Genomic DNA, 14,027 nt, shown 5'->3' with positions numbered 1-14,027 from the left:
GATTGTGTGGTGAACCCATGCAATTCCACAACGTACCATTTAGAAATTATATGCTCATCCAGTGTAAACTTAGCGGCAACGACTATATGGAGGAGGCTAAGCTAACATTAGCGAGCTCAGTCGCTCATTAGCCATATTTCTGCTACATAAACGTAGTGCAAACACATCGAATTCGGAGTTTATTACATGGCTACGACACAGGAAAAACAAGATTCAACACTACAACTTAAACGGGAAATTACTTACATTTGTACGACAAGCTTTCGCGCTCCCGTCCGTCTGCCATTCTTCTTCTACGCAATGCATGATGGTCCATGTCGCTTGGTTAGTGACCATTGGCTGTACACTACTTTTCAAGGTGCATTGTGGGATATTTTGAGTGCACTATATAGGGTGCATCATTTGTAACTTAACATTCGGACACCCCTACAAAATGGCGTGCACCCTATATAGTGCACTATGTAGGGCATAGGGAGTGATTTCGGACACAGCCTAGGCCTGTGACAGGATGACAACTGTGGATGAAATGGGGCAGAGGATGTGGCCTGAATGTTGTTTCCCTTGAAAAGTGCAAAGAGCGCCTGATTTCAACACATAAACACTAGCATTGGGTAAATGCCACCCATAAAATATGTTGCCCTCTATCACTAACGCCGGGTGAAAATCACCCTAACGCATGCCTCTTGAATAAACCATAGATGGGAGGTGGGAAACAAACATACCATTAATGACATCAATGAGCAGCCTGAAGCTAAACAACAACCTATTCAACTCAGACATGAGCAACACAATGAAAATCACATGACAAAAATCGTGCGGGTGAAAATCACCCGGCGTTAGTGTTCTAGGGTTAAGGTGAAGGAGCCATGTTTGTGTCTCTGCTCAGCCTGTCAGTGAGTCACATGACCTGTTTTTGCTTATTTTCTTACTTTGAAAGGCAAATTGCAGACTTCCTGTTGGAGATAGGTCAGGGGTGTCAGCACGAAATTTGTGGGTCTCGTTGAGACGAACGTTTTGGTGTTGGTTTGATCTCTGTACGACATTCCTACTGGGCGCTAGGGCCATTTTAGTGTGTTTTTCTGTGACTAGGTGGCGCTAGAGAGCATTTTTGTTCTTTTTTTTCATTCTATCAAATTTTTTGCCGATTCGGACGTGCGTGCCAATTTTGGTGAGTTTTTGAGCGTGTTTAGGGGGTCTAATTAAGGCAAACGCGTTGGTCAGGAAAATAATAAGAAGAAAGAAACGCAGCAGGAACTATTGTTCCTTGCTTGCTTGCTTTGCAAGTAGGGGTCCTCGGACCCTAATAATGACTTTTTCAGGTGTAAAATTTGTTTGGAAAACAAGAGAAATTTGCTATGGCCTTGACCTTGTATTTACTTATGAATAATTATTCATTTATTTCCTTTAAAAAAAAAAAAAAACTAAAACATGTATTTATTATAATTGTCTGGTTATTGCATTCTTATGAACAGTAGATACTTTAACAGAAGCTCTTTTCCAAACTATAACGCTTGCATGGATGTGTGAAAATAGACAAACAGTGAAAAAACAATGTGGCAGCAAAGAGCGAATGAGCAGAGCGAGAAAACGCAGGCGCAGTGGGGTTGGAGATGGGGAGGGTGAGAGAGACAGAGATGCGTAACGGGAGAGGGAGCAAGAGAAAGAGAGAAATGGTTCAGTAATGGGATTAAGGGAGCAAGAGAGAGGAGCAGAGAAACAGACAGACCAAGTGAGAGACAGAGTTGGGGTACATCTGACCTTAAGAAGGGAGGGTCATTGCGCCTCTGGCCACATTTCCACAAACCCCCCCACACACACACACACACACACACACACACACACACACACACACACACACACACACACACATAGCAAGCAGAGGCATTGAGCGAGCCAGCAGAGAACCTGCTGATCAGCAGCCATGGCAGACACCGGTGAGTAGCTACATATCGGACTTCCTCGTGCTTGTGTGTGTGTATGTGTGTGTATACCTAGAGATAGCTAACTAGCTAGCTAGCTAGCTAGCTAGTGAGATAGATAGATAGATAGATAGATAGATAGATAGATAGATAGATAGATAGATAGATAGATGTGCCACTGGGCAGTAATGGTGTACTGTGTAGCTCAAGAATGTCAGGGACAGAAGCCACTGACTAGAATCCAGTATCCAGTGACTGTCACGCATCACAAGTTAATGCAAACCACCACCCAGCACCCAACCCTAATCTGAAGCTGGGGTTACTGCTGCCTGCCGTTAACTGTTGGTGGCTTCTGTCCTCCCTACTGCTGCTCTCAGGCATGAACCACATGGGCATCCTTTTATTAATGTTCATTTGTAAAGGGACAAATACATGGCATGAGCCATTGCCTCACACATTCAAATTTAAGAAAGTTTGCAAAGCTTGTTCCGAGATGGCCCCTAAAACTACATGAACACTATCCTAAATTTACAGCTTAAAAAATGATCAGAGAGGTGAATCAACAGCTCTCTGACGCAGCCGAACCACCATTAAACATAATAAGCATCACAGGGATCGGATTTATTGCTGGACTGCTGTATTGGAATAGACTATACATTTGTCCCTGATACTGTGTCTACCCCCTGCCTACACATTAGGTACAAATGTCTTAATGTTTGTATATGTGGAAACATGCAGTGCACTTGAAGTAGCTGCAATAAGCACCCTGGGGACTCCTTGGCAGAACACTGTGAGACTGATTAGGAAGTTGCTCGCCAGCTCTCACACACATAGACGCATGCACATGGTCAAACACTCATGGAAGGACATGGGGGTTAGATCCTGACGTAACAGGCTCTGTGTCAGCCTGATAGCCCCCTCCACTCAGGCTATTTCTATTCGACTTTCAAGGGATTAGCTGAGGTGATTACCATCTGCAGGTCTATCCTCACTGTGTTGGTGTGTTTGTAATTGCCAGTACTGTATGTGTTTAAAGCTTGTGTCTGACTTTTATTTCATGCTGGCAATAGAAGAAATATTGAAGATGCCTGAGGATAAATGGCTGTAATTGAGCAAAAGCAAGTTGTCATCACTTTATTCAACCAAATCACTAAACAAGAACATTGATATCAGGAAAATCCACAAAAACATTGTTCTTGCTTTTTATTTATATCCAGGGAAAATAGGATCTAGTTAATGTCAAAGTAAGATTGAGGTTATGGCACATAATACCTTATGGTTGAGTAACTGTTATGGTATGGTAATTTAAAACTATATAAATACAGTTATTGTTAATTTAAAAAAGGCAGCTGTTAACTGCAGGTCTGTGACTGAGACAAACTCCAGTCAGACAAGTGTGCTTTATGGCCATCGACCACTGCAACCTCCACACCGTCAAGCTTGAACAATGCTTGTGGTTTGAATCCTAATATACATCAGCCCATTAATATAACTACTGGTTGTAGCAATGCATATCATAACAACAGTGATTACTCTGCTTGGGCAGCTTTCCAGTAGTATGACGGGTTTACACTGCAATATTGATTTGCACAAGTATAGTGCTACTGTGAAACAAAATGTAATATGTAATAGTATACAACCATGTCTTCCAGTGTAGCGATGTGCTGTTTTCTGGTTTTCATAGTTTGCTGAATCCATGTAAAACTCAAAACGTTCTGACATCCCTCTTTTCTCCTGATACACACATTTTAGTAAAAATAGCTGTTGTTCAACATTTATTAACTCCGACTTCAACATGATCGACACCATTTTTGCTGCCATTGCTTAAAGTACAAAAAGAAACTCAACACAGTGCCGGGGAAACTCCAACACTAACTAGTGTTTTGGCAGTTTAATTGCAGAGCGATATAGACACCAGCGCAAGTATAAATGCTCACAACAGTGTCGGCAACTTACAAAATCTTCTTGGTGGAGTCCAAGTAGATTGAATGATCAGTAAATATGAGGTTTTACTTTCCGGCCTTGAGACTTGGAGGGCACACTGCTTCATATAATTACACTGAATGGTGGTCATGATACGTGAGCTCGAAGAACTGTCCAGTACAGATCTCATTCTGGGATACTGGGTTTATTTATTTTTAATCACAGAAAACTTAGTGTATTCAGCATCATCATCAGAAGTCTGTTCATCAGCAGCACACAGGAACTCTATGATTCTGTCATGCATCTGTTTAATAGGGAAGTTGAAAATGTTTGTCCAAAATACAATGTAAAGGATTCAATCATGTTGTGTGGAGCTCCTTTTTATTAACTTAAATTAATTAGTAGGACATTGCAAAATAAATGATCACGACTATCGTTATGTATTATGATACAGTATTGTGTAGCAGACCATGACTGGTTGGGACCAGAGCAAGAGTCTGTGCACCCTCAGCTGTAATTGCCCTGTCTGTACCTCTGCAGTTAGAAAGCTAGCTGGAAGAGCTGGTTTACTAGCTCACTCACTGACCACTGCTGAGGCTGACTGTGACAGACTGTAGCTTGCAAGTTGCAGATTGCAGCTCCTAGATAATGATGCATGTGTGACTGTGATTGCTGCCATGGTTGTTAAAGAGCTGAGTTGTGCATCTTTTTTATTTTAAAGCTGGTGAAACACTAACGGCCATAAGCAGTTGGAGTTGTGCAGGGAATTAACATGGTTGGCCTGCTCATCATATGTTGAAGCTATTGTATTCTTGAACTATTGTGATGTGTTGGTAACACTACTGCAGGTTCCACTAGTTCCACAGCCAAACATATCCATAAAATGATTAGTGAGCAATCAATGCAACACACAAAGTACCACATCATCTCTCTTTTCTATATGATCTGCAGAGTGTTCCCCCAACTGTCTTAACTCTTAACTATAATCAATCCTCTGAGAGGTAATGCAAAACCTATTCTGAGGTAATGCAAACTTATTGCACAGTGACAAAAAACGTATTGTGAAGTAATAAAATAGAATTGTGAGGGAACCTGAAACTTGTGAAGGAGTTCAAAGCAGTTCTGAAAAGTTCCCTCCATGAACCCTTACGAGGCTACATACGGATCATCCATCCATCCATCCATTATCTATACACCGCTTAATCCTCACTGGGTTGTCGGGGGGGCTGGAGTCTATCCCAGTTGACTTAGGGTGAAGGCAGGGGACACCCTGGACAGGTCACCAGTCTATCACAGGGCTACACTTAGAGACAGACAACCAAGCACACTCACATTCACACCTACGGACAATTTAGAATCACCAATTAACCTCAACATGTTTTTGGACCTTGTGGGAGGAAGCCGGAGAACCCGGAGAGAACCCACGCTGATATCAGCAACAGCTCAAATATTCATCTAGGTCTGGAGTATATGCTACATATAAAGATAAATGACATCTTCACATCTTCTTGAATATCCTTGTGGCTTCACTTAGTTCCAGATGTCTAAAAATATCTAGATTGGTAATTACTTTACATTTTCATTTACGATTCACTGACAGCATTGTAAATTGTACTGGCACTGCAGTCATTTGGTCTTACAGTAACTATGGGGATCTTCTGCTTTGCATTTTGTTTGGTAAGTTTGCAATTTTTGTCTGCTCATTTGTGTTAACTTATTAGTCTGTTTGGTAAACTTGCTAACATTAGTTGTTTCATTTTTATTTGACCAGACTATACTGAGAAAATTATTTATCCTACAAAAACATGCTTTCATGTAAACAATATAATAATCACATAGTGAGGTCTTATCCAGCACAGATTGCATTTAAGATTCAGCCCACAAAGTACAACCTCAGTGCAAACAACATTGCCTTTATTTTTGATGGCAGATTGTATCCTCATGGGCATAGATAATCCCAGTCTGTCACAGATCTGTGGAGAGGAGCCTTGCCATTGATTGCTTTCCTTTTTTAGCCAGTACATACTAGACATTTCAGTAGGCTCCACCACACTTCTAGTTACTGTGGCCTATTCTGTCTTCGTCCGATCAATAATTTAAAACTCTGACAATAGAAATGTGAGATTTAGCTGGAGCTGATCAGCACTGCGTGAACTTGTTTAGTTTAGCTTGAATGTAACAGGCGTTCATATATCCAGTCCTGGAAAAAATTATTTGACCACCCTTGTTTTCAATTTCTTGTTCATTTTAATGCCTGGTACCACCAAAGGTATATAACCTAAATAATATGATGAACACGACAAAAAATGGAGCTGATTGCATAATACTTTATGTCCTATTTAACATGCTTAATCTTATTTTTTATTCCCAGGGTATATAAGAGGCCATTTCATGTCATAAGCAGCACTGCACATGCAAATGCCTACAGTGGTTTCCTGCTTACATTAAAGCCATCTTTCTACCCCATGGGAGGACCATGCACTCTTCCTGTGTCAGGAATCGTCGTCAGACCTCCAGGGACCTTAAAAATGAGTGGGCACTGTCGAGAAATGTGACTTGTTCAGTAAGGACAGTTGGAAACCGACTTCATGAAGCTGATCTGAAGTCACACAGGGCATGAAAGAAGCCCTTCATCAACGAAAGGCTTTCCTCTGCCTTTCGTTGATGAAGTGTTCTTCCATCAGCTGGAAAAACTCTTTCTTGCCTCGAATGACTGGATTTTCCAACAAGACAATGCCCCTTGCCACATGGCAAGGTCAGTTAAAGCCTGGATGGAAAACCAGAACGTTGGAATCATGCCTTGGCTTGCTCAATCACCAGATCTAAATCCAATTGGAAACCTGTAGAAAATCATCAAGCAGAAAATGGAGAATCACAAGCCCAAAAACAAAGCAAATTTGTTTGAATTTGTGCAACAGGAATGGACTGCTGTGACAGCAGAACAATGTCAGAAGCTGGTGGAGAGCATGCCAAGACGCATGGCTGCAGTCATCAAAAACAATGGTTATGCAATCAAGTACTAACTCCTGTGTGTATCATGTGACTATAACAGACAGAAAAGAAACCATGGAATGACTAAAAGCACTGTTTTTGGCAGTACAATGCCATAACTATTGATGTAAGAACTTAAGTGATTTTGGTTATTATCAAGAAAACCATGGAACATGTCAAGATATCAAAGATGTCAGATAAATTTAACTCTTATGAGCTATTTTTGTTGTTATCATTATATTTGTCCAAGCAAATATACATTGAGCAGTAACAGGCATTACAATGAACAAGAAATTGAAGAAAACAAGAGTGGTCTAATGTTTTTTTTGATGAGTGTATGTAAAAGTCCTGCACTCTCTTTTGATGACTACTTATTAAAACCCAATCACCTGACTATTTTACTTTCCTACTATAAAGTGCAGTGCTTTCTGGTCTCACAAGAAAAATTTCAGTGGACAAAAAGAAAGAGAAAGAACTTTTTAAATCAAGGCAGTCAGATTAAAACGTTTGAATAGAATAGAATAGAATAGAATAGAATAGAATAGAATAGAACAGAATAGAACAGAATATCTTTATTGTGATTTGCAGTGAGATTGGTTAATCTTTTACTGCATCACAAATAAATACAAAGTATACAGATAATAAGAAGTCAGGTCCAGACAGTTTGGAATGTTTGACAGAAGAGAGGTCTTCATCCGTGTGTTTACCCAGGAACCTGAAGACAGGGTTCCTTTAAACACAGTCCCCATTGATGGTTAGGGAATCAGGGCCTGCTCAGTTTCTTTGAAAGTCTATGATGAGTTCTTTTGTTTTTGTGGAGTTCAGGACCAGATTGTTGTCTGAACACCACACCATCTTTGGACTTCATCTCTGTAGGTGTTCTCATCTCCTCCTGAGACAAGTGCAACCACAGTCACCACAGTGTTATCTGCAAACTTACTAGTGTTGTTAGAGTTATGGATTAGGGCACAGTCATATGTGTACAGTGAGCAGAGGATGGGACTCAGCACGCAGCCCTGTTGGGCTGAGTGTGATACTGTAAGAGAAGTGGTTACTTATTCTGATCATCTGGGGGCGGTTGGTCAGAAAGTCCTTGATCCAGTGGCAGGTGTGCTGTGAAAATCCTAGGTCACTCAGTTTAGAGACCAGTTTGCTGGGGGTGACAGTGTTAAAGACGTTTATGAAAAGCATCCTGACATGGCTTCCCTGGTGGTCAAGGTGGGTCAGTGCAGTGTTAAGAGCAGTGACAATGTCATCCTCCTGACCTGTTGGCTCTATAGGCAGACTGGTGTGGGTGAAAGGTTGTTGGGAGGCTTTGATGTGCTGCAGGACCAGGCTCTCCATCTGATGATGTACTTTTTTTTGGCAATCAGGATGGGATGATTGATGTGGAAGATTGTAGTGAAGACCGTAGAAAGCGGATCTGCACATTCTTTTAGTACCCCGTCACATCATCAGGACCAGCAGCTTTCCTTGGATTCACTCTTCTTAGCACTGTCCTTATGCTTCTGCACAATGGGGCTGTGGCTGTCTGAGGCTAGTGAGGATGTGGTCTCTATAGTTGTTGTTTTCACCTCAAATCAGTCAAAGAAGCAGTTTAGTTCCTCTGCCAGTAAGGCATCACCGTTAGAAGCTGTGAGGTTGTCAATACAGGTCTGTATGTCGTAGAGTACAGCTGATGTGTATTCCTCCAAGTCCGGATTCTCAAAGATGTCCAAGTTAGTCCTTTCAAAACAGTCTTGCAGCAACAAGGAAGCTCCTTCAGGCCATGTTATTAAAGTTCTCAAGTTGGATTGAGCTTTTCTTCTGAGGAGGTTGTATGCTGGGGTTGAAAGTATGGACAAATGATCTGATTGGCCTTAGTGTAAAGATGGTGTTGATTGCCTTTCTTGACGTTAGAACAAACTCTATCCAGTATGTTTTCCCCTCTGGTGGAACAACTAATGTGTTGCTCAAATTTGGGTAGAACTGTCTTTAAATCTGCGTGGTTAAAATCCCCAGTTATGATATGTCCTGCCTCTGGAAATGTAATCTGTTATGCAATAATGATTTGAACAAGATTTAAGGAGCCTGTTGGTGCTGCCAACAGATGGCAATCAGAGCACAATAGCAAAATATTTTTTAATTAGCAGGAGTGGAAATAGATCAAGGTTCACAAAGCCAATTGTTGTTTTGACTTTGGATTTAGATTGATTTCTTTTTGTTTTTTTAAACTTGCTTGATGTTGAAATTTTTAGTATTACTTCCTGTCTTTGTCCTGCATTTTGCAATTGTTCGGTCATGTTCCCAGTGGGCTACAGGTGTATTTAGCCTTGCACTTCTCCCCGTGTCATTGTCACTTTATCTTGTGACTTGGCTGTTCATCTTTTGTGTGATTCACTGCATGTTCCTGGATGTTCTTGTACCTGAAGTTTTATTAATGTTGCATTTTATTTATTTTACTTACCTCTTCACAAAAATATTAAAACAAAAATAAAATAATGATACTGATACTAAGAATTTTATGTTTGACCTACTAGCAAATCAATTCTCTTGGAAAATTGCATCACCATTCATAGAAGATCCTGTGGAGCTCAGTGCCCAAAGAGTGAGACGGTCTTTGAGGAGAGCTAAAGCCTTGTACCTGTTGAACTTATAAGATTTACTGTATGCCCACCGACTGGTATCGATAATGTTTTTCTGTTATACGCTATGTAATACGCTATTAAGACTGTTTAACATCACCAGGGTTGAAGCTACAAGAATAAAGCTAAAATTGTTGTGCATGCCATCTGCAACAACTTTAATGGAATGCATAGCTATAGTTCTAGTTAGATGCCTGAATGATGGGACAGTGATATTGATAGGACTAAAAATTAAAATCTAATATAATACTAATATAAGAAAAAATCTTAGCAAAAAGAAGAAGAAAAAGGCTTAGCAAAGCAAGATAATGAAAAGACATCCTGGGTATGTTGAACTTGCTTTGTTGCCCAGGCCCAAGCACAGCAAGTCTAGGGGAATAGCACCTACAAAAGAAAACAGAAAGCCTGGCAGCCTGGGTGATTGCGGCCATAACAACGTATACATTTACAGATCATCCAGGCCTTTTGTCTTAAAGACATGCTTGAAATTTGACAAACTGGTTGATTTCATCACGCTTCATAGATAAATATAACTGTGTCTCATCTGCATAGCAATGAAAGAAATGCAGCATTTCCTTTTTTTTGTTCTCTTATAATACTTCCTATGATGAAATTTTAGATATTACACGGAAACTGACTTTTTTAAAAAACATTTTTGGTGGTGTATATTTGTCTGTGTGTGTTGCAGATTCTCTAAACGACGCATTAAAGGCTATCAGTGTGAGTACAGAGCTGATTGACGAAGAGCTCAAGTGTCATTTGGATACAGTGTTAACTGCGCTGCTAGAAAAGAGTAAGTGGTGTAACACACACACACACACACACACACACACACACACACACACACACACTTACTCCTGATAATATGAGTGAGTAAACAGGTTTATGTCCCCATATAAAGAAACCCCACTCTCAACTGAGAGGGAGCCATCCACCGGTTTCCGGCAGATTTGGAGGTGCTGATACTCATTGTGGACGCTTCGCACATGGCTGCAAACCGCCCCGTTGTACACTGAAGGTCACAGTCTGATGGAGCCAACAGTACCATGTACAGTATTTGTAAAAATATTGAGAACCTGTCAGTGAGTGTTCTCCACAGCCTCCCCAAATCGTACCACGCATACACAGTTACCTCTGCTCCTGCCACAGCTACAGCACTTTTGGTTTACTGGTATGTATCTGCTGCTTCAGGACAGGCAATCAAGCCTGAACGGTCTCTGTCTTCAGCCTTATGGCCTCTTTTACTGCCGGCATCCACTAGCGGGTTTTCAGGTTGCCATTATTACAGGCACCTGTGACCTCCTGACCACAGTTCCTGACAGCCACTTTAGCAATAGAGGTTTAAAATATGCTCCATTCAGATTCAATGTCCCCAACCTCCCTCTTGATGTAGGAGAATTCTTCCAGAGGTAGGAACACTGCTGGATGTTTACAGCTGATTCTCACTACACGTTTGGGTTTAGCAGGTCTGTACGGCAATTTTCCCTGCTGTCAGATCCAGCTCCACACCAGGTGGGCATCAGTTGACTGCTCTATTTCTCTCTTCTCCTGAGTGTTTGAGACATACAGCTGCAGATCAGATGATACAACTACAAACTCGAACATTGACCTTAGGCAAAATACATGCACATACAAATACAGCACCCTATGCTCAAACATGGTGTTTGTTATGGCTAATCCATGACTCCTGCAGAAGTCCAAAAATGGAACACCACTTGGGTTCAGATTAGACATGCCGTTTCTCCCAATCATCTCCCATCCAGGTTTCTCTATCATTTTCCATTTTTGCATTGAAGACACCTAGGAGAACTATGGAATCCCCGGGCAGAAACCCTTCCAGGAGACCATCCAGTGACAACTGCTCTGAAATGCTCGTTCCCTGGGGAAAAGTCTAGCTTGTGAATATCCTCACACCTGCTTAAATCCTCTTGCCCTGGGCAACTCTGTACAAGGACAGATTCTCACCTCTTTCCAGGAGTCTGGTTCCAGAACCTTTACTGTGAATAGGATGTGCACAACTATATATAATCAGTACCACTCCACATACTGTGCCAGCTCAGCTTCCTTCCCTGCCATTAAAGGGACCTTCTACATCCCCACAACCAGTGTACACCATTAGGGGTCAGCACCTAGGTGTCCACCCCTTCCACTTCCTGGTTGGCATTTCACTTGACTCCAATCTCCAGCCCTGTGGGTAGTGGGCTCACTGGGTGACTGCCCAGTGTCGTCTCTTCGGGCTGGGAGGACAAGACTCGGCCGCCAGACACTAGCTGCCTTTAGCTGGGCAAAGTGGTGCCTTCCCTTATTTATGTTATCTTTGAGATCCTGTAAATCACTCTTAGTCTGGTCCCTCCCCCCAATTTGCCTTTGGAGAACCTACCAGGGGCTATTGCCCCCAACATCATAGCTCACAGGATCACAGGGACACACAAACCCCTCTATTAAAACAAGATGGTGATTCTTCTATTCAGACTTCTATTAGTTGCCAACAGAAATACGAGGGAAACTCACTCCTGATACCCAAGTAGAGTCCAAAATGACAACACATGAATCTTGGTTGTTTCCCTTTGAACCACATTTTATTGCTACAATTATAATCTTACAAAAAAGTTGCAGGTATGACCTTACAAATTGCTTTCAAAGAGAGACTTGGCTGTTTAATTGGACATGTAATCAACATTTAAATCACATATATGTAATAAAGCCATGAGAAGTTCCTTACATTGTCTTGGCGTCTGTTCAAATTGAGCATATGGTATAAAGGTGGTTGTGTTGACCTGTTAGACTGTCACATGTAATTTGTGAAAGAAAAAGTCTCATCGTGGTAATAGAGAAAAGATAAACTATATACCCTTTGACTTGAAGTTTGTTCAAAGATTTATGGTCAAAACCAAAATGACCAACCTAAATTCACATGACATCTTTCAGGTATATGCTGTGATATGATTAGATATTTTGACACTGTGATCATTCTGAACAAATGCATTTGTGTGTTCACAGAGAAAGATGCTGCTGTTGAGATTGTCAGAAGTGGGATTCTACCCACACTGGCTCAGGCCTTACGGAGTAAAAGCAGCCTGAGCTGCCAGGTGGCTCTGGTGGTAGCAGAGATGGCACGAGAAGGTACAGTATTGGTTTAGGTGTTAATAGTTTTTATATTGTTGTTTTATGAACAGTAGAAAAAACAGCCCAGTGTCCTATTTGACCAACTAGAGTAAAAAATTACTGTTTTGTTTTTTTCTTTACCAAAAGATTTATGGTGTAATTTTTATATTCTGGGGAGCTGCCCTTTATGAGAAACCACACTCATGGTAAATTACAGGGAACTGTTGAATGTGAAATAATGTAAAATGATGACTCATTACATTTGACTGTATAATGTACAACCACATTTAGGGTTTGATTCCACCCATTTTAAACATGTATTGAAATGTGTTTCAAATAGCACTGCCTGAAGCAGATATTGAATATTTAGTATAATGCTAAATGTACTGTAGATGAAAATATGTCACTATGTAGGGCAGAAATAACTCTTTATTCTTTTGGTCACAAGGGGTTTAAAATCATTATATGCAGAATTATTCTGATAAAGGTTAATATAAAGTTAGCCAGTCCAAAACGCTGCAGTTGATGAGCTGCTTTTCACTGTTGCTCTACTTAAGTTACATCCATATGGGGGCACTAGTTACAATCTTCCATTGTGTCTTTTTATACTAATTCTGCAGCCACCAAAGCAAGAGATTTTCAAATTCTTCAGATAGTGGCTAACTTCTGTACAGCTGAAACTCTAACTGCTAGTTGTAATTGTACAAAGTCTATAATCAACACCTTTGGCTTTAGCGATGTAGTATGAAACTATAATACCATGTTGCAATAAATCTGTAATCACTGGTACAATCGAGCATTTAAGGCAGAGTTCTAGAGAATAAATCCTGTCCTTGTGTCTGTTGTAGCTGCAGTCAGGGAGCCGTGCATCGAGGCAGGCCTGGTAAAAGTGCTGGTTCCCCATCTGAACAGCAATAACCAGGAAATGCTGCTGAACACTGGCCGGGCCATTGGGCGCATCTGTTTTGACAACTGTAAGTTGGTCTGACAGTACTTGCTCAGTCAGCAGGGTTTACTAATGATGAACAGCGTGATGATGAGGCATGATGAGTCTGTGTTCTTTTGAAGGTTACAGAAGATGACAGACAGCAAGGCTGTCTTCCGGTTTAAATAGGTGCCATATATGTGGCTTATAATTCTCAAATGTAAAACAATGTTTTTCTATCACTTGATCAAATTTTATGCATTGTACATTTATGCATTTAAGAAACTTTTCTCTTTGATAAAGCTTATAGTTAGGGCTTCTCAGGATCACCTGAACTGTCCCTTAGTTATGCTGCTATAGCTTTAGACTGCCAGGGGATTCCCATGATGCACTGGGCTCCTCTCCTCTCCTCTCCTCTCCTCTCCTCTCCTCTCCTCTCCTCTCCCCCTTTGGGTTTTTTTGGTTCCTTCCCACTGTTGCCAACTGCTTGCTCAGAGGAAGTCCAGAGGCTGCTCTGGATTTTTGGTTTCTCTGTTTAAA

The 14,027-nt window shown here is 41.1% G+C and overlaps 1 protein-coding gene across 1 annotated transcript in view; it reads left to right on the top strand.

Moving 5' to 3' along the window:
- The first annotated feature begins 8,348 nt into the window (after window positions 1-8,348).
- The window catches only part of LOC103367224 (rap1 GTPase-GDP dissociation stimulator 1), a 19,519-nt gene continuing 13,840 nt past the window's right edge, over window positions 8,349-14,027 (top strand). The window contains exons 1-4 of the mRNA XM_008295193.1: window positions 8,349-8,445; window positions 10,146-10,250; window positions 12,458-12,580; window positions 13,411-13,536. Coding sequence (XP_008293415.1) covers window positions 8,349-8,445; window positions 10,146-10,250; window positions 12,458-12,580; window positions 13,411-13,536 — 451 coding nt within the window. The remainder of the gene's footprint in view (window positions 8,446-10,145; window positions 10,251-12,457; window positions 12,581-13,410; window positions 13,537-14,027) is intronic.

This window comes from Stegastes partitus, unplaced genomic scaffold, assembly GCF_000690725.1.
Source record: "Stegastes partitus isolate 25-593 unplaced genomic scaffold, Stegastes_partitus-1.0.2 Scaffold1029, whole genome shotgun sequence".
NCBI classification, from domain to species: domain Eukaryota; kingdom Metazoa; phylum Chordata; class Actinopteri; family Pomacentridae; genus Stegastes; species Stegastes partitus.
Note: the sequence above shows the minus strand (reverse complement) of the source record. Positions and strands in the feature narration are given on the sequence as shown.